At 33.3% G+C, this 21,967-nt stretch overlaps 1 protein-coding gene across 2 annotated transcripts in view; it reads right to left on the reverse strand.

The window, feature by feature from the left end:
• LOC115886916 (torso-like protein) overlaps nt 1-21,967 on the reverse strand; it is a 53,947-nt gene that overhangs the window by 6,289 nt on the left and 25,691 nt on the right. For both annotated transcript variants that reach the window (XM_030906242.1, XM_030906243.1), the window contains one exon: nt 13,004-13,532. In XM_030906242.1, coding sequence (XP_030762102.1) covers nt 13,004-13,532 — 529 coding nt within the window. The remainder of the gene's footprint in view (nt 1-13,003; nt 13,533-21,967) is intronic.

The following is a 21,967-nucleotide window of genomic DNA, read 5'->3' on the forward strand; positions in this document are numbered from 1 at the left end:
AATGAAACCCCCTGTATATTATTGCATATTTCAATTCTTCCTTCAATTTTAAGCAATAATTGTAATACACAATGTACATCAATTGAAGAATTGAAATGTTAAACTTAAATTTTGTAATTTCCAGACTTGATATAATCTCATTTTATACATCTATAAATGCTGACTTGAGAACTAATGTCAAATATTATTAAGTATTACAGTTTCCGCAGAATGGCATCGTTAAATGAAACCGAACATATCGAAATTAATTAAATTAAATTGTTTAAGTGATATTTTCTAAAGTAAATAACTCGGAAACGGTTGATTTGAGCCACATTGTGTGTATTTCGATCTTTGCTTACAATTGAAGGAATAATTGAAATATGCAATAATATAGAGGGGCTTCTATTTAAAAAAATAAAACTTTGATGTGCCACGACTTTATGACCGACCCTGTATACATGAATTTATTACTCGCTTATACAGGGTTGTTCACCACATACGACACGGAGTATTGTAGCTAAACGATTAGATTTTTACAAATTGTAAGTTTTGGGTTCGTTGAAGGACTATTAGAGCTACAATTTAAAAATATTTTTACAAGAGACAGAGTCCCAAATAAGTAAAAAATATCATAGTTGTATTTTTTAAATGGAACACCCTGTGTATTATTCTATTTTTGGATTCTACGATTGAAATAAAGGTAAATTTGATTAAGGTTTATCACACTTAAACCTTACCGTTTTTGAAATATTTTCAATTTTAAGAAATTGCAGTAAAAATTTTAATGCTTCATTTCTCCAAGGGTATCAAAGTTTTTAATACTTAATATTTACTGAAGATTATTTATTGTTCAGATATTGTATTGCAATAATAAAAAATTTACTACCTTATACAGACTGTCCAAAAATGTATATTAAATAATTACTAGCTTTAAACGGCAATAACGTGTTTAAGTTAAATGGAACACCCTGTATATTTTACGTGAATCATATGCACAATTTAATTGTCTATCAAATTTTATTATACCATTTTTTACCTATCTCTGCAACTTTTCGTAGAAAATGCATTTTCTTATAATTTAGAACTCATTTATCATTATACCCATGGAATATTGACATTTCAGATTTTTTTTAAACAACATATATCCACAAAATGTACAGGTGGTAAATATTGCAAGCCTATTGGTATACCAAAAAAACTATTTAAATCTTTATAAAAGAGTATACGAATTAAATATACCACCATTATTTCCGACCAAAAATTAGTTAATTACATACTTTTAAATTGTTTTAATTAATAAAGTATTCTAAATAAATGTGGATTTGGCTCAGAAATCAATATAATAATAAATTATGAAAATAAACGTCTCTGTTTTTATAAATCAGCATTCGTCAAAAAATGAAATAAAATTTATATGGCGTTACTTTTTACCACACTGTCTAATACACACACAAAATTCAGTTTTTTAGTATTTGGAGCAATTATTATTAATCAACATAAACAGTCAATTAATGTAGTCTGAATACTGGGATCATATTAATTGGTCCTTTTAACAAAAAATATTTAAACAGTTTTTTTTATTTTTTTAATGAAATAAGCGAGCTATATCGACAATATTAGTATCTGTACTCTTGGAAAATTTGTTACATCTTTAAAAATAATCTAAAATGTCAATATTCCATGGGTATAGTGATAAATGAGGTCTAAATTATAAGAAAATGCATTTTCTACGAAAACTTGAAGAGATAGGTAAAAAATTGTATAATACAATTTGATAGATAATTACATTGTGCATCTGATTCACGCAAAATATATAGGGTATTTAAATTAAACACGCTATTGCCGTTTATAGCTAGTAATTATTTAATATACATTTTTGGACACTCTGTATAAGGTAGTAAATTTTTTATTATTGCAACACAATATCTGGTCAATAGATAATCTTCAGTAAATATTTAGTATTAAAAACTTTGATACCCTTGGAGAAATGAAGCCTTAAAATTTTTACTGCAATTTCATAAAATTGAAAATATTTCAAAAACGGTAAGGTTTAAGTATGATGAACCTTAATCAAATTTACCTTTATTTTAATCGTAGAATCTAAAAATAGAATAATATACAGGGAGTTCCATTTAAAAAAATACAACTATAATATTTTTTACTTAGTTGGGACACTCTGTATCTTGTAAAAATATTTTTAAATTGTAGCTCTAATAATCCTTCAACGAACCCAAAACTTACAATTTGTAAAAATCTAATCGTTTAGCTACAATACTCCGTGTCGTATGTGGTGAACAACCCTGTAGATATTTAAAAATCCTTTTAAATCCTAACTTTTGTATGACCCTGTATATGTTACGGATAAACGGATACTTGACGATACGGATAAAATGGATACTTGGCTAGTTTTCAAACTAGCCAGCTATTTTGCAAACAAACAGCACAACCACCACTACAAACTAACACCCAACCCACAAAATAACAGAGCTTTTTGCAAAATAGCTAGCTATAGTTTGAAAACTAGCCAAGTTTCAATTTTAGCTATAGCATATTATAATTTTTAAAAAGTATATATTTATTTTACCCAAGTGTTTCATGGTAAATTTTAAATGTTTAGGAAAAACCATGCAACTGTTTTTGAAAAAAATCTATTTCTAACATAATAAGTACTTAGAAATTAAACCAAGTATTTTCTGAGTATAGCATAATGTATATACAAAATAAAGTTGTTTAAACAATACAATTTGACGAACTTTGGTTTGTAATTAAGTCTAATTGGAAAAATAAACATCTTTTTGCTGTTCCACCTTGACAAGCTGCTAAAAAAACATCTTATTACTAAGTAAATATTAGGTATGCATTACACGAAAAATGTTTCTTGGTAAAATAAAAAAAACCTTGAAAAAGTGTCTTTAAGAGGTACCTGTGACAGGAATAATTGAAAATATATAATTTTAGAATATACTATAAGAGGTATCCAATAGTGGCGTCCGGTGGCGTAGAGGTACAGCTCGCGTCTACCAATCGAAAGGTTGTAGGTTCGAATCCTACAGCCGACAGTTCATCAGCCGACTATTTTTAATAAAACAATTAGTTTGAGTACCTAGGTCGACTCAGCCTTAAATGAGTACTTGGGTTTCACAATCCTGAGATAATAATAGGCGGTTGAAGCGTAGTGCTAGCCACATTACCTTCCTTGTATTATACCGAACGGCTCTAGCATGGCAAGCTGTACCTTGCTACTCCCAACCAATATTACTTCAGTATTATTACTATTATATATCCAATAATTATTTGTCTAACTAGTGCAAAAAGGACATACTTATTTGTTGCAGAACGCATGAGTTTTGGAGCTCGAGACGAAGTGCAATTATGCTGAGTGCAACAAATAAGCTTTGTGCACATGTTGCACACAACATTTTTTCTACTATCGAATTGAAATTCTTATTTAAATGTTATAACTTTTTTTTCAGTTCATTTCAATTTTAATGTCGCAGTTTGAAAAATTCACTAAGGTAATAGATGGACAAACTTCATTTCCAGTAGTTTTTTGAATTTTATTTTGAATTCTGAATTTCTGCTCTTTGAGGTCTTGGGTTCTTGTTCTTCACTTAAAACTATTTTCCGGATTGTTGCTGCGAGGTGTCCACAGTACTGGTACTTGGTTTATCTTCCAGTATTTGACAAATTTTTACAAAAAATTAAAAATTTTATCTTTTAGTCAAAGTCGTCATTAATAATGTCAAGGTGTTTTTTGCACTAGTGCAAAAGATAAGTTACTTTTTGAGTTGATACATTGATGATCAGATTTCGTAGTGCAAGAAACGTCAAATTATCATGAAAAGTTAGGGCTTTTCGCGCCTCATCTCATTCTAAGTTTCAGGCTTCTAGCTCACATACCGGGTTTTGCATCGTCGGACGGGACATAGGAAATCCCATGTAAATTTTAATGGGGTCAATTATTGGCTTCCCTAATTATTTTAGAGAATAATTCTATTTAGGTTTATTGAAGAGCACTAAAACTCACATTCAAAAGAATAACTTTAGATATTTTTGATTAGCTCGTTTACGAGTTATCGCCGATTTCCTTTTAAATATTTCTCCTTTCTTATGGCCCTATATTTACTTATGAGCACCAGTTAAGGTAAAAGATAACTGTCAAATGAAGTTGTCATTTCAGAAATTTACCTATTTAGTGCTTTACATTTGTCTATGGTGCTTTATTATTATTGAAAACCTTTGTTGAAAACTCATTCCTACATCGGAAATCTTAAAGATGTATTTATAAATACAAATTAATATGAATTAAAGTAAAATAAAGTAATCAATTACAAGGTTAATTATAGTATTATTACAATGTTCAATAACTTATTAATTTAAGTAGGTACTATTAAATTGTTAGAACTTTAGGATTTAAGAAGATGTTCAAATATTCCTCCATCGACTGCTAGACAATAACCCAGGCGATCATAAAATTCTCTTCTTACATTCGCTAGTTGGTAAACTGAAATTCTATTGCATTCGACAGAAATAGCATTTTTTAACTCGCCTATATTTGGGTAATTTTTATCCTTGTATATCCTGTTTTTTAAATGGCCCCAGAGAAAGAAATCATTTGGCGAAATATCAGCAGACCTTGCTGGCCAATTTACTGTATGATTTAGGCCAATAACGTTTCCGTTAAAACTACTGTCTAAATATTCCCGAACAGCCAGGGACTATGTGCCGGGCAGCCATCCATTTGGTACCAAACTTCCTGATTTTCCTTAGCGGCATCATGTAAAGCAGATAAAATATGATTTTCGAGTAGTTCCAAATAATATTCTGCATTTAAATTTCGCGTAAGAAATAATGGCCCGATAATATTGTGTCCGACTATCCCTGCCCAAACATTTACTTTCTGTGGATATTGCGTCCTTGTTTCGACAAACCTGTGTTGGTTTTCTTTGTTCCAATATCGATAATTTTGAACATTGGGTTCATTATTTAAGGTAAACGTGTATTCGTCAGTGAAACATATATTTTTTAAAAATTTCCTATCCGTGTTTGCTCTTTCCATCATATCAAAACAAAACGCCTGCCGCCGTATTTCGTCCCCATCTCGTAGCTCTTGGTGCTTTTCATATTTGAAGGAATAGTATTTATGTCGTTTCAAAATTCGAAACGCTGTAGTGTGATCTATTCCTATTTCATCCTCAAGTTTCCTTGTGCTCATCTTTCCATCGTTCTCTTCTACGCACAATAAAACTTCCAAGTCGGTATCATTTGTTGCATCTTCTCTTTGTTCCTGCCTTGCTTCACATCTGCAGTTATTTATTAGGGTACCTTTGGTCTCAAATCTCTGGATATTCCTTGCGATTGTGGATTTTCCAGGTATCGGTCTATTCGGATACAGAGCAGCAAACATGTCCGACACCTTTTGATAACTATTTCCTTAATAATAAATGGCTCAATACTCTTTCTTCGGTATTGTAATTCATGGCTAATATTTTCGATGTAGGTATGAGTTTTTAATAATAATAATAAAGCACTAAATAGATAAATTTCTGAAATGACAACTTCATTTGACAGTTATCTTTTACCTTGACTGGTGATCATAAGTAAATACAGGGCCATAAGAAAGGAGAAATATTTAAAAAAAAATCGGCGATAACTCGTAAACGGGCTAATCAAAAATATGTAAAGTTATTCTTTTGAATGTGGGTTTTAGTGCTCTTCAATAAACCTAAATAGAATTATTCTCTAAAATAATTAGGGAAGCCCATAATTGACCCCATTACAATTTACATGGGATTTCTTATGTCCCGCTTGACGATGCAACACCCGGTATAGGGTCCGAGTTACGACGTTCCAAAGACCCATTAAATCGGACGATTTTTTCGCCATTGATGGTGGGGTTTCGTAGTGCACAAAACGACGTCAAAATATCATGAAAAGATGGACCTCTTCGAGCCTCATCTACATTTTGAATTTCAGCATCCTAGCTCATATAGAACCCGAGTTACGAAGCTCCGTTGCGTCGTAACCTCCGATCGTTACCACTTTTCCTCTCGCATCTCGTGTGTCACGACCTTCAACTTTTACTCCCATCGCGCATAAAGAAGTTCCACTTCAATAAAAGAGGGTAAGTAGGTATTATGCTGCAACTACACACACGCATCTTTTTCAACGTTTAATACGAATAACAGAGCCCTGACTGACCTACTAGACCAGTAGTTCCCAAACTTATTTTTCTCGTGGGCCACTTTCAAAATTTTACTGGTTTCGGTGGACCCCCTGCTGCTACATTTCTACCACATTCTTAAAGTCGCCAAAAAATAAAAATTGTGTCACTTCTGAGTTCTGTCCCTATATTCCGATATGTAAAATAAAAACGAAAAATGGTACATTTTATATCACTTTATTTATTAAAAGAATAGAATTACAAGAAAAAAATATTAAGGTAATATAGGTTCAGGTCATAATTTTAATTAATGGGAAGGATGTATCTGATGGAGTGTCAGCAAACGATCAATGTTTGGCTTTATTTTTTGTGAGCAATAACCGCAAATCCCCCGCTCTGTGATGTTTAATTTGCTCTTTTTTTTGTTAAGAGGTTTGTAACGGCACTAAAACTCCTTTCGACAAGGTATGACGAGGGAAAAGCTATTAAAAATTTCCTTGCGATTTCCCACAGTCCAGGATATTTTTCGGGTATTTCTGCTTGCAGCCAAAATGTTGGGTAGCCTTTTCTAAATTTCACCTTCAGCTCCTCATTAGTGCTTAGCTCGAGCAGCTCCTCTTGTAATACAACATTGGCCACTTCCGTTTCATCAAATGGATTTATGATCCATGGTGGTATATCCATCGTCAGTATATCTTCAAACCTGGTTTTGAAGTCATCATGCAGAGCACTTAAATGTTGACTGTAGGTATGGATATCCTCATCAATACATTCTACCTGCGACAAGTTTGGAAATTGAGAGAATTCGCGCCGACTAATGTTTTGCTTCATAAATTTCAATTTCCCAAGAAAAGCCGAAATTATCCCCTTTGTTTTTATTAAATTCAGGCTGTCCCCTTGTAACTGCAAGTTAATATCATTAAATTTTTTAAACAAATCTGTCAAATACGCAATGTCTGCTTTGAATTTGATCAAGTTTTCTTTTAAATCTGGATCTCTACTTTCTAAGAACTCTAATATGGAATCGAAAACAGAGTAAAATCTCGTTAAGCATGCACCTTTCGACAACCAGCGTACTTCAGTATGTAAGAGCAGTCGTTGGAAGTCTTCATCATTTTCGTCGCACAATTGAGCAAATAAACGCGTATTCAATGCATTGCTTCTGATTTTGTTGACAGCTTTTATTACAAAATGAAGAGATTGGTTCAACCTGTCACTTAAATGTTTTGCCACAAGATGTTGTCGGTGGATTACGCAATGAATAGCTGTAAGTCCTGGTATAATTCTTTTGAGATGACTTATAAACCCACGATATCGCCCGACCATTGCAGGAGCTCCGTCTGTTGCCACTGAAATAATGTTTGTAAATGGGATCGATTTTTCCGTAAAAAAATTACTCAGGACATTAAATATTGATTCGCCTTTAGTGTCAGTCTCCAAAGTTCTGGCAAATAGCAATTCTTCGTGAATTTCTTCCTCAACAATAAATCGGACATATGCCAATAGTAATGCTTCATTACTGGGTAACGTTGACTCGTCCAGTTGTATAGAAAAATGAGTTTTTTGCAGATGATTGCACAAAAAGCTTTCGATATCAGAGCTCATTTCATCAATGCGTCTTTGTACAGTATTGTTACTTAATGGAATTCTTTTTAGTACGTCAAATGGAGATTTGTGCAAAACAGTTTTTAAAACCTCTTCAACAGCGGGTAAAATTAATTGTTCTCCGATAGTGTGCGGTTTTCCAGATTTTGCTATAAGTAATGAGATATTGTAAGATGCCCGCAAGCCATCATCGTTACTTTGAGATGTTGAAGCGAACATACTGTGCATGGTGGGTCTCTTTCCATATTTTTCTTTCAATGTTTGAAAATATTTTAAATCTTTACCTATTTTATCAGTATGACACCTTTTTAGATGATCTTCGAGCTTTGATGGTTTCATAGAGTCATTGCTCAAAACTTTGTTGCATAATAGGCACATGGGCAATTGTTTGTCTGCCTCTGATGGAACAAAACCATATTTCAAATAATCGATACTATATTGTCGACATTTTTTCTTTGCTGTAGCCATGTTTCGTGTCAGTTACCTTACCTGTAAAAAAAAAATGTTTTAGTAACCAAGTTTTTTCTGAATATAGGTATCACACCGCAGCCTTTGTCAGCACGCGGAAATAGAATTACGGCTTGTAAAGGGACCAACTAATAAACCGCTGAGACAAATACAGACGTTTTCACAAAACGGTATCAATTTTAAAGTACATAATTTACCACTAATTTTTAATAGTATAAATAAAAAATTGGTGTACTCAGTATCGAATACTGATCATATTTGTGTAGGAAAAAATAAAAGTCGAAATCCCAAAATTGTCCATAAAAACGATAACTAACATTTTATTAAATCAATGAGTTCACGCGCTCCGTGTATTTGCGTATTTTTTGTCTGCGGCTTCATTGTTAAAACGTGACAAACTGGCATAGAAGTCCAAGCCCCGCCCTTTTCCCGTCGCCCGCGCACCGCTCGCTCTTTCCGAAAAGGAATAGTTTTGATAAAATAGTTACTTCAAAACCAATTTAAAATGATTATGAAATTACTGTTTTATAAAATTAGTAGTTATTTGCAAGAAAAATTACAAAATTAATTGCTCTGCAATATTGCTTATTCGGCCTTTTAGAGAGGCAGTGTTTCTCTCGTGAAAAAACAATTGAATAAAACGTGCTGTGTTTGTCTTCAAATCGAAAGAGGACAATTAAAATATCTGTAAGTTACTAAGTTACCTATCTATACAGGCCGTTGTGATCAACCGACTAGTACACGTAAACAAAATACTTAAGTACTATAAAAAAAAAGGTAGGTTACTTACTTTTCTCCGGCACTAGCAAACACAGATATAAATTTTCTCACAACTTTTTTCCAAATTCCGCCTTTTTTTCGAAATTCCGGAAACAAATGAATGCGTTTGCCTTTGGCATCAAGTATTTATAGTGGTGATCAAGTTCATGTCTGAACAAGCATTAAGCATTGTCGGGCGGATAGCGCTTTGCAAGTCTGTACACGAAATTGTACGTAATATCGAATACGCAAGTTTGGACAAGTAACAGTCGCTTGCCTTATTAAAATATTATCTGCTTAGATAGGTACTTAAAACAATGTAGGTAGGCCCTTATAAAAACTATGCTTACATTTTTGCTCTTTACTATCAAAAGCAGATAAATTTTCGTGGACCCCCATTAACATCTTATGGACCCCCATTTTTTGTTCACGCCTACGTAGACCCCCAGCAAGTCTCCCGTGGACCCCTGGGGGTCCACCTGGACCACTTTGGGAATCACTGTACTAGACTAATATTACTTCAGTTGTGTGTGTTAGGAAAATGATTTTGCGATCTAGTTTAGATTGCGATTTACGCTGCACACCGTATGTCTGTGCGTGTGCCGGTGTCATGCCGGTGCGATCGAAAAGAAGGCAGATATAGATGTTTCAATTTCAATCGCAAGTCGCAGTGTACTACGAAAAGTGATCGCAGGTCGCGATTGCGAATTTACTATCGCAATTTGCGATTTTATGCTCATCTCTAGTATCGTCGCATCGGTATACAATATTGCTGTTAAAATAAATGGGTAACTTCATATTAATAACATACTTCTGAAGTAATACATGCGAAACCTTGGCCTTGAAAACTCAACAGCCATGAAAAATCGTTTCTTCTTTTTGTTGTTGAGAAACTCATCGTTCATGTACTCCGTTACCGGCGCTACCCATGTAAATTGTACATAATTATTTTATCAACTCGAGTAAATTTTGCCCTGTCATAATAAAATTTTAATCGTAATAACATCTCTTCATAATAATATGTAATTTAATTAAAATTATTTCTAATATTAACTTTAGCTCACCTTGAAAATAAATACATTTTCCTCTTTGACAATAGATTTACTGCTTATTTTTTGTGACCGATATTTTAGAGCAGGAAATACGCAGTCTTATCTTTATGCTATATGAAACTGATCAGACACATTTCGACATTACTTTTTTATTAACAATTATTAAAGGTCTCTAACATGTCATTAACAATAGGTAACTGTAAGCGGTGTGGCAAGTCGAAGGTCACCTCCATTTCTTGGCCCATAATGTTCAAACAAGGTTCAAACGGTAACACAGAGAGAGGCGTGGTTCTTCGAAAGGTAAATCATTGTATCCGGTAAAAGACAACGACAAGTCGGGCGATTAAGATTTTTATCACTTTGAAATTTGCAGATACAATGCGAAACAACCGTGTGTACTGGAATGTCCAAAAAATTATCATATAATGGAATATGTAGATGTAGAACTTTAACCCCCAACTGACGTGGTGAATAAAAAAAAGTTCTGGAGTCCGATGGACCCCAATTATTACATCAATATGAATGAAATTGTTGTGTTCGCAAGTTTGAATATATTGTAAGCTGCATAGGAAGCAGATAGGAAGAAAATCCTATATATTCTTTTATTTAGTCCGTTAAATTCTAGTATTGAATATAAATCGAACAAGTTTCTTAAAATACTTGTTTTCTGGACGTTGCCACAAATTATCTATAACAGATGCGAAAGAAAGCGACTGCATCGGAAACCGCTCGGCAAACCCGACACGCCTATTGAGTGGTGTAAATACACCAGTCGTTTAGTCCGGAAACCTATGCTGTGTCGTATTCGCTTGCTGGAATGACATAGTGCGTGGTTATATGTTTCTTTTTCGCGTGTAGGATTTTTGTTGAACTTTTGAACTGTTATTTCTAAGTTTTGGTAATTTGTAATATCTTATTTAAAATGGGATGCAAATGTGTTTATTTATAAGGAAAAAAAAAGATATTTATAGTATAAAAAATTAATTTATTTAACAAAATTTAATTAAAAATGTGACAAAATAGTTACCTTTCTATTGGTTCTGGACTTTTTTCGACTATATAAATCTTTATTTGTAAACTTTAATACATCAAATATTTTCAATCTAATAAATCATTTAATGATGTAAATAAGAGGAAATTTCTCACATGGGTGGTCAAATTTTATAGTTTTCATTATATCAAACAGCCTCCGAGAAATGTTTTCAAATTAAAATGCCTTTAATTATGTTTGACTACATCATTAAAAAGGGTCTTCAAATACATCAATGTGATATTTGTCTAAAAAATGCAAAAGAATCCGAATCTCTGGATAACTCGAAATTATTTACTCATTTAAAAGCCTTTGATCATGAAAGTGGAAAAATTTGTTCATTATATACAGGCTGGAAAAATTATTTATATTAAATTTTGATGAGTTTTGCACTGAAGCAAACATTCAGAGGCTGTTTGATATAATGAAAACTATAGAATTTGACCACCCATGTGAGAAATTTCCTCTTATTTACATCATTAAATTATTTATTAGATTGAAAATATTTTATGCATTAAAGTTTACAAAAAATAAAGATTTATATAGTCGAAAAAAGTCCGATAGAACCAATAGACTGTGACATCTTTAATTAAATTTTGTTAAATAAATTAATATTTTATACTATAAATATCTTTTTTTTTCCTAATCTCTACGAGCTGATATAATATGACGAGCAATCTATTAAATTACTGTGAGATTATACAGAAAAGTCCACAGACTTCGAGACATAGGAAAATCAAGTCCATTTAGCGTGTGTCCAAATTTTGAGAAGTTTTCAAAAATGACAGTTTTGTTTAGACTGGCGTTTAATTTCACCTGACTTCTCGGTGAATGATTTCTTTTTATGGGGGTACATAAAATCTAAAATTTACGGCCATGAAGAAATTAAAACTTGGAGCAGTTAAGGCAGAAAATATTTAATGCCTTTGACACTGTCACCCCTGATATGTTATCCAATGTGAGGAGGGGATTTTATGATCGTTTGGGTTATTGTTTAATGCAAGAGGGAGGCACTTTTGAACAATTTTTGTAATTTTTTAAATTTCATTATCCTGTTTTTTTTACCGCTTACCCATTACCTACCTTGACGAACATGGGAAAACGAAGGTCCTTTTCAGGACCACAAATATTTTGATTGAGAAAATTGGTAACTTTTTTTTGGATTAAAAAACAAAAGTTGTTAATATAATACCAATTTAAAAGCGTTTTAGTAGTTTTAATACACACTATGATATAAAATGTATTATTGTTATAATGTACATTATTAATACTATTGTTCATTCGAAATGGCATTAAGGCCCAATTGCAACAATGATTTAAATTTTTCTTAAAGATAAGTAGAGCTTAGAATGAGCAGTATTTATATTCACTTTAATATTCACCTTAAATGAGGGAATTTGACTGATTCAATTTTTGAATTTGAATTGTTTTTAATGATACTAACAATTTTAGTTCAATTTTTAATAAAATTTATTTAATATTAATAGAAATCCAAGAGATTTGAAACCTCTTTTAGCGATTTATAACATTCTCAAATGAATTACAAGTGCCCTTATTTTCTATGAAAATCACACAGCTTTTTTCATAGTCATTGCAGTTGCTACAGCTATAAAAAACTAATTTTTTAAGGTGTGAAAATTGCGACACACGCTAAATGGACTTGATTTTTCGTATGTCTCGAAGTCTGTGGACCTTTTTGTATGCCTCGATAACATATTGGTGCAGATTATTTTCACCCAAACAAATAATAACCCAAACTATACATTGATGCGGATTGTCTATGAACTCTTTCTGAAGGTCACAGAAACCTGAACGCGTAATTCGGTGTTCTTTCGCATCTGTTATAGTTAATTTGTGACGTTGCTAGCTCTCGTACTATTACACTTGATATAATGCGACCTACATAATATAAACAAAGTCTTTCTAAATGATTCACTTCCTTACCTGATACAGCGAGTTTCCGGTGACGTACGACTGAATGTAATGCGACCCGAACTTCTTAATGAACATTAACACACTGGCCACATCGCCCACTACGATATCGTCAATTTCCCTTTGCACGGGTTCGACCACTTTCAAGTTCGAGGGCGTCCTGGCCAGCCTTGAACTGTCCCTAAACCGCGACAAGCGCACCAGCACGTAGCAATGTTCCTTGGCGATGAAGGATGAGTTTATGCCCAGGTTCCTGGCCAGCGTCTCGATGCTCCAGCTGGAGGTGAAGGCCTTCCACGGCTGGTCCAGCAGTTCGAAGTCGAAGTCGCGGAAGTAGGCCTGGACCAGTTGCTTGATGTTGTCGCAGAACTCCATGTGGAAGTCGCCGTCGAAGACCCGGCGTTGCTTCCGGCCGGATCTCTGATTGGGCTGCAAGGCGTACAGGTCGGCATCGGTGAAGATGTCGATGGTGGGCTCGCGAAAGATCCATTCGGAATCGTTTCTGGGGACCACTTTCATGCTCAGGCTCAGGTAGCCGTATCTGAAAAGAGGACAAAAAATTATTAGCGTAAGAACTCATTTAAGTAACAAATTTTTTTCTATGCTACGGATTATGCAAGACTGTTGTTGATATACAACATTTGTACATTTGCAGCGCTCAGATCAAAGTTGGCATTAGTATTATTTTTATTTTTGAGTTGACTGCTTGAAAAAACTTATTGGCCCTTATATTAGTTCGTTCTAGTTCGTATCTGTGAGTGACTGGAGTTTGAGTTTGAGCCAACTTTTGAATAAAAAGATTAAATTCCGGTTTATCAGTGTCGTTCTCATTATTTTATTCAAAACGTGTAAAAATATGATGTAGGGTAAACTCAATAATTAATTGTTTTATTTTACTTTGTCAATAAATGTTGGTAGTTATTAAAATTGTTATAAATATATACCGGTTAACACGTCGTAAAAGTGGCTCACCCCTATAACTTTTTTATTTTTTCAGATAAAAAGCGAGATTTTGTATGTTAGTATATGACATAAATTCGGATCGATTGACGGTTTCAATTGTTTTTGGTCACTTCCTGTTTCACCGGAAATGACTACAACTTTTGAGTTGAATTTGAACACTGAATAGAATGTCATATCATATGTCAACTTTTGACGTTTTTCAATTAAAAACTAATGTTAAAAACACTAAGTTATAATCAACGAGCTTTGGAGAAATAGTTTTGATCCTCTAATATTTTTTGTGTCTTGTCCTGGCCGGTTAAAAGATGCCCAAATAGTATTTTTAATCATATCTCAATTTTTTCAAATGGAACAAGGGTGGGCCATTAGTATATTTGGAAAAAAAAACATTTGGAAAAAACACTTGGTATTTCGAATAAAATTGTCATTATGAACCTCATGTTACAATTTCAAATAAACCATATACGAATATGTCAAAAGTTGACATGTGATATGTTATTCTATTCAGAGTGTAATTTTCTATCGAACAATCATTTCCGGTGGAAGAGGAAGTGACCAAAAACAAATGAATACGTCAATTAATCCTAATTTATGACATATATTAACATACCAAATTTCGTTTTTTTTATCCGAAAAAAATAAACAAGTTATAGGTGTGAGCCACTTCTGAGACGCACCCGGTATATAATTCTAATAAAAATAGACAAGTTATAATAATTATTTATTAACACAAACATCCGATATGATACTGAAGCAGGTAAGTCAAATTGTTACTTATATTATACAAGTACCTATCTAAATTCTTTGACATCTAATCTTTGACAAGTAGTAAATAAAAGCAAAAAAAATGCAAGAAAAAAATATATAATTAGTTAATTTTCAGTGAATTTCATAAATTATCGGTTTACTACACATATGTATAAAATCATTTACTTGGGAATTCCATTATTTCCCTCGATTTTTGACCGAAATCTACACGCTACACAACCAACTATTTTACAGTTTTTTTCGATAAATCCCAATAGTGTCACTATTAATTTAAATCCACAAAATTTCCTTCTAGATTTACTACCTCTAAACAACTACCCGTTGTAGAATAAATAATAAGTACCATAAAATTAGCTCAGTAAATACTGACAAATCCGCAAAATTTCAGATCAAATATGTGTCAAATCGAATAATCTTTTGAACTGACAAATCGTCAAACAGAACTGTCAAGGAAAATCGGAAAAAAATATTGGACACATTTTTCAGTAATAGTACCTATTGACGCATGCATAATTATTTAAAAATGGTCTAAACGAACATTCGAAAACATTTGTTTGGGGTAAACTTAAAAAATAAATGCTGGGTGTTTCAAATTTCGCGCTCACAATTGGGATCTCGAAAACGTAGGTGATATAGGGTGGCATAAATTAGGGGAAAGTTGCTTGTTAGTGAGCCCGATGATAATATAATCCAATTAGTAATGTACTAATTGAACTAATTTATGTCATTTCCGGAAATGTTTGAAAAAAATTAAATTTAAAAGAAAATACCAAAAAAACAACGTAAAATTGCAATTTTTTACGTTTTTATGCATTTTTTCAATTTTCCGTCACGAAATTTTGTAAGCAAACATCAGATTCCGATTTAGCCCACAAAAAACAAAGAGAACAAAATAAATCAGAACTACCCCAAATTTTTCCTCAAAAAATACAATTTGACCATACTATATGCCTTTCTTGAGTAAGTGCGCTACATCATTGTATGTATAGGGTGGCGCACCTCATTCGCCCCGGCTGATTATACCCTTGATTATGATTTTATATATAGGCAAGAATTATACGAAAATGGAAAGATGTGGAACGAAAAATGAGAAAGAATGAAAATATTTTATGAGTATATGTGGGGAGGTAATGTGCACAATTTAAATTATTTTGAAATGTACCTACAGGGTTTCAGAACTAAGATCCATACCAAAGTATAATAACTTTTTTTGGACACAATAATCCAAAAATGAAATAAAATACCGGGTGTTCCATAAGAAAAAATATAACTTTGGTATAGACCTTAGTTCTGACACACCCTGTATATTTCAAAATAGTTTTAAATTGTGCCCATTGCCTCCCCACATATACCCACAAAATATTTTATTTCTACATCTTTCCGTTTTCGTATAAACCGAGATGAATGAGGTGCGCCATGCGCCACCCCGTATTTGGGAGCTCATAAGCTTCTAAAAATTGAAATAAAAAAATATAAAAAAATAAAGTTCAAACGAAAAGTGATTTTTCACGTCACCAAACGATGAATCTAAGAAAGTTTCTTCGAGAAAAGAAACATTCTCTAAGAAGAGAACACGAAGAAAAATATATTTTTGTAAAAAAAAAATTGTAACTTTATAAATCAACCATTTCTAATAAATCATGAAGAATGGTTGACAAAACTAATAACATAAGGTGACAAATGAAAAAACAAGTAAGGCTTATCACAGCATACTAAACTAAGTGTATCGACATTGAATTATGTCTCATACCTTAGCTAATTACTAAATAAATTCTTTGATTAGTATGAATTTCCTATTTATGTTTAATAGCGATATAAATTACTTCTGACCTTGAAATCCACTCGGTAATATTTCGCTAATAAAAATCACAAGCATGCCATATAGGGTAATTTAAGTTTCAATAAGACTAGTGAAGTATACAATTATCTAATCATTTAAATTAATATTGAAAACGTTAAATACGCTCAAGTTCTTACATCAGTACCTTGATAGATTAAAATTGTTTTATAACAACAACTGTCGTTGACACAAATGACTGAGATCAATGCGTTAAAGAATTTCGCATTGAAATTTAAAATGTCATTCGAGGTCGCGTACTAATGCAGAATCACTAGCTTGTAACACATAAAGATCACACGTGCTTGAAAATACCATGAAATTATCAACAATGACAAGAGGTGAAACACCTGATATTGTTCTTTAATAACGGCATAATATGACATTTTCAGAAAAATAATCGATTAAATAATTATTTTTATTAAAATTAAATAAAAAATCTCGTATTATTGAATATCAAACCACTAGGGTAATTAAATTTTGGATGTGGCAAGTCAATTTTAAATCCGCATTTGCTTGAGTGCCTAAAACAATTTAGGATTTGACATTTTTTTAAAAAGATATTGATTGTATCTTTGAATAGGAACATTAAGGAAAGGGTATATTGCTACCCAGGTTTCGAAATTGTAGATCGATTTGTGTAGTACAATAGTGTAAGTTACACTGTTAGTTCTCTTGGACCAGAGTAAGGCATTCGATTCAGTTAACTTTAAATTGCTTTTAGCTTCGGTTAATCGGATTTGATACTGCTGCATTGTCTTGGTTTGAAGATTATCTAAATGATAGAACACAACGAGTAAAGCTAAATAACTTAGAATTATCCAACTTTAATGTGACACTGAATGGAGTGCCCCAGAGTAGTATCTTGGGCCCACTCTTATTTTTATTATACATATTTGATTTGCCATCAGCGATTCATAAGTGTCAAATGCATACGTTCGCCAACTATGTACATATCTGGAAAGTGCCATCGAGGATGCTGGATACTGTTACTATTTTGAACCGCGATTTGACTGCTTACGAAACATGGTGTAGTAACCATGGACTAATAATAAATTCTAATAAATCTGATGCACTTTGTGTAGATAATGCGAGAAGTAGAAACTTTATTATTTCCAATTTTAATTTATCTATTGGCGGTACTCAGGTCGATGTTGCCAAGAACCTGAGAGTTTACCTAGACATCGGCATGACATTCGAACATCACTGTAAAAAAGTATACAAACAAGCTATGTTTAAATTGAAAAGTCTATACAAATCTAAAATTTTTGTTGGATGAAGCGACAAAACCTCATTTAATAAAGGCGCTGATATATCCACATTTGGAATATTGTAGTCAGATTTATTACATTTTTTTGACCAACTACAATCAAGCAAAAATACAGATAGTACAAAATGCATCGGTAAAATTTGTTTGTGATATACAATACAGAGAGCACGTAACTACTCACTTGATTAAATTAGACTGTTTTTGCGTTTTCATTACCTTATGTTATTATATAAAGTCTATACATACAAACTTCCTTCATACTTATACAATTTACTTATAAAAAGATCAGAAATCCATAGTAGAGATATTAGATTAAATACTTTTACAGTACCGCGGCATTCTAGTTCAAAATTTAAATGTAGTTTTTCTTATAAGGCACCTTTATTGTTAAACCCAATACTTGATATACTAGATTCACCTTTTTCAGGATTTAAATTTGAAATTAAATATCGCTTGTTTACTAATTAAAAATAATAATAATTGTTGACTAATTAAATTAATTTAAATCGTTTTAATGATCAGTTGTTTAAAAAATATATATTTATTCTTTATTGTATTTCTTTTGCATTCTTTGTTATAATTTGAATTGTGCAGATAATTTGAATAATTGAAGTTATAATTTGAATAAATGCAGAATCATTTACTTTTATTTTATGGTGGAGTGGAAGAGTGGCTAACGCCAAACTCCGACCAATTACTGTCTAATATTGTATATTTGTATTATTACTCTTTATACAATAAAAATCATTTATTTTTATTTATTTAATCGCCGTACAATTATTTCAATTCTTGAACAACTTAACAATATCGATTCAAGACTGTATCAGGAACTACCCAAATTACCTTACATATTCGTTAACACCCTGTATATGACTGAAATTTCAAAACGCTTTTTCTATTGTAGTTAATTTTACACATTTAATCTACAACTTCAGAGTAAAACACTGTTTCATCAATGAAACGGGCAATTAGTAATGTGTTGGTTAATTATTGTTCAGGTTTCGATTGCATTATGAGAAAGTAGAGCAGAAATATTGTTTTTTTGTGCATAGTAGACATTTTCATGTCCTATTAAATATTAAAAATATTTTTTTGAACGTTACCAGCTATCTTGAATGAAATTTCTTTAACTGTTGATTGAATATGAAAGGGATTGAATATAATAGGGAATCAGTTCTACCCAGTACTACACATTGAATGCATTGAACCTACTCACAGTAACACATAAAAAAATGTGGTTGTTGTTAGGATTATTAAACAAGTGTTTTCAAGGTATTTTAAACAGTATTTTGGTGTCCGGTGGCGTAGAGGTACAGGCTCTCGTCTACCAATCTCAAGGGGTGGGTTCGATTCCCACACCCGGCATTTCATCAGCCGACTATTTTTATTAAAATAAAAACAGTTTGGGTACCTAGGTCGACTCAGCCTTAAATGAGTACTTGGGATTCACAATCCTGAGGTAATAATAGACGGCTGAAGCGTAGTGCTAGCCACATTACCTTCCTTGTATACCGAACGGCTCTAGTATAGCAAGCTGTACCTTGCTACTCCCAAGGCGTGAAACGCTATATACGGGAGCTATTATTATTATTTCACCACTGATATACAGCGAGATTCTTTTATGAACTTGGGGGGTAAAAAATCTTAAATTTAATAATTTGTCGAATTCTACAGCATATTTTTTTCATGATTTTAAGGGACATATGCCTGCATATTGCAGGAAACATTGCAAATTCAAGGCTTATTCTGTTTGTCTCCTTTCTGTGCAATCTCGACATATCTTTAACTGGTTTGAACTTCCCTAGGAGATGCGAGACCTTGCCGTTGGTGAAGAAGCTCTCAATCGAGTGTCAGAGGGAATCTCCTCTGGCACTTTAGCTGGATCCAAGGAGCAACTCGCTGACTTGTCCGTAGTTTTAAAGACGACGGATGGGAATATCCTTTCTGTCATACCAGGCATCCACTACTGTCTGTGGTCATGTCTCACAGGCAGGGTGTGTGGGGGGTTGTGAGCTCCCCGGACCAAGAGGAGATAACCTTATCAAAAACCTAAATCCTACGATGTCAGGACCAGGTCAAAGGGATATGTGGCTAGATAGAAGACTTGCCTTTTCTGGTCCCAACCTTGGACTACTAGGAGATACCTTACTGTATTTACCCCTTACTTCTACATGCGGGGCTCTGTAGAAGTGGCCTGACTAACTCTTGCGGTGAAGCTGGAGGGAAACCCCCTAGCAACACTGGGACCATTAACAGTTCAAGTTCCAAGGGAATGAAGACTGATTCACAAGGAGCACATACCTTACCACCTCCTCTAGTAAGAGTCGGCCTACCTCTGGATCTTCAAGCTACCGTTTCCTCTACCTGGCATGGGTCAACAAGACGGGTTAGACGACCAGCTGAGAGTAGATCTCAGCGGAGCAGGAGTACGGAGTTAGCTCCGAGTGAAGGAACCAAGAAACAGCTTGCGGTGCATCTCCACCAAACGGCGAAAGAAGGAGCGAGAATCTTTCGCCTCTGGCTACGACAAGGAGAGAAAAAAGCCAGGACGGAAAGCCGTCCAACACCGAGAGTCAAGCAGGGACGAGTAAAGCTATCACTAGCTTTGCCAGAACTCCAATGTAGTAAGGACATCTATGGATATGAATAAAGAGAATCAAATGCTTTTACTATAGTACTATTTTTATTAGCAGAAACAACAATGAAATTTCTACACCCTGCATCTCTGAAAGGAAGCATCTTAGGACATACATTTATACGAACTTTTTTACTGATTTTTATCTGCACAATATACTGGCAAAGTTTCCCGAATACAATTCGGACCACCATATCATTGTATGTTATAATTTACGTTTTAAATAATTAAAATATAGAACCAAAACAAACCATTCCTAAATAACTAATCATATTATCAACAATCATAATTGGTTATTTATCAATTATGAAAATAGTTAAAATATATTTTTCTTCACATTACAGTGTATTTCGTAATGTAGATAAGCGAGTATTGCAGCACTAATAGTAGTTTCATGCCCGCTAAAAATAAGAATTTGTGATAAATCGATTTATATCTTCACATTGTCACGTTCGATCTATCACACGCGGATAAAAGGTCAATATTACTCAGGAATTTTCGAAATTCTTTGCGCCTTGACATTTCACCAGTTAAAAGTTAATTCTTCTTTGTTCCTTAGATCGGAAGAGCTCATCTATTAGAAACAGGAATCGTGATTATTTAATATATCTTCTTGAAAACCATGCAGTGTATCGTTACACTTCATTATCATTTATTTATTATACCTTCGGTTGTTTATCTTAGCAGATTGGGAACAAATAACTATTTTATCCGATAGTCAAGCAGCCTTAAAAGAGATCAGCTCACTTATCTTCAATTCGAGGTTAGTTGGCGAATGCCCGAACAGCAAAGAGAAAATAAAGTTCTTCTACTCTGGGTAGCCCTCTAAGAGAGAAGGTAATGAAAAGGCAAACGATCTAGCTAGAAAAGGAGCGAACGCTCCAATAACTGCAACAAAACCGTTCTGCTTCCTAAGTGGAAAACAACTTACATAAAGCAGAACTCAACGACTTGGAAGACTTCATCCGTAACCTGGAAAGGAAGTCATCCAAGGAAGTCTAATGGTATGTATACATTGGTGCGCTGTGCCGCGAGCACGCAACGCGCGCGCCGAGCGTTGCTTTTATTGTTTTAACAAACATCCCGCGATCCATAGAAATCCCGCGAACATTCGTTTAGTCGTTATCATGTCTCTATCGTCCGAGAAGAACTGCGCCATTTTAGTGATGGGTAATGCGGCTCTAATCCTAACTCACACTTTCCCATATAATCTACAATCTACGGTTCATATCAAATAAACTTTTAGTTACGTCATCCAGGCCGCGATTTTTAAATTAATTGTTGCCAACCATGGACATATTCGGCGCCGTGCTGACAAAGTGAAATTTAAATTTCCCGTTCGGGATTCAGGCGGCAGGTCTGAAAAAATGTCAAGTTGTTGCATTTATTTATTTATTTCCTGACACTGTCATTCATTTTGACACTTTAGTTTTTTATTATGAGTTTTTAGTTTAAATAAATACTTTTGTGATACCTTAAGCTTAAATATGTTTACTAGCAGAC

Source organism: Sitophilus oryzae, unplaced genomic scaffold (assembly GCF_002938485.1).
Source record: "Sitophilus oryzae breed Bouriz unplaced genomic scaffold, Soryzae_2.0 scaffold_535_pilon_pilon, whole genome shotgun sequence".
NCBI classification, from domain to species: Eukaryota; Metazoa; Arthropoda; class Insecta; order Coleoptera; family Curculionidae; genus Sitophilus; species Sitophilus oryzae.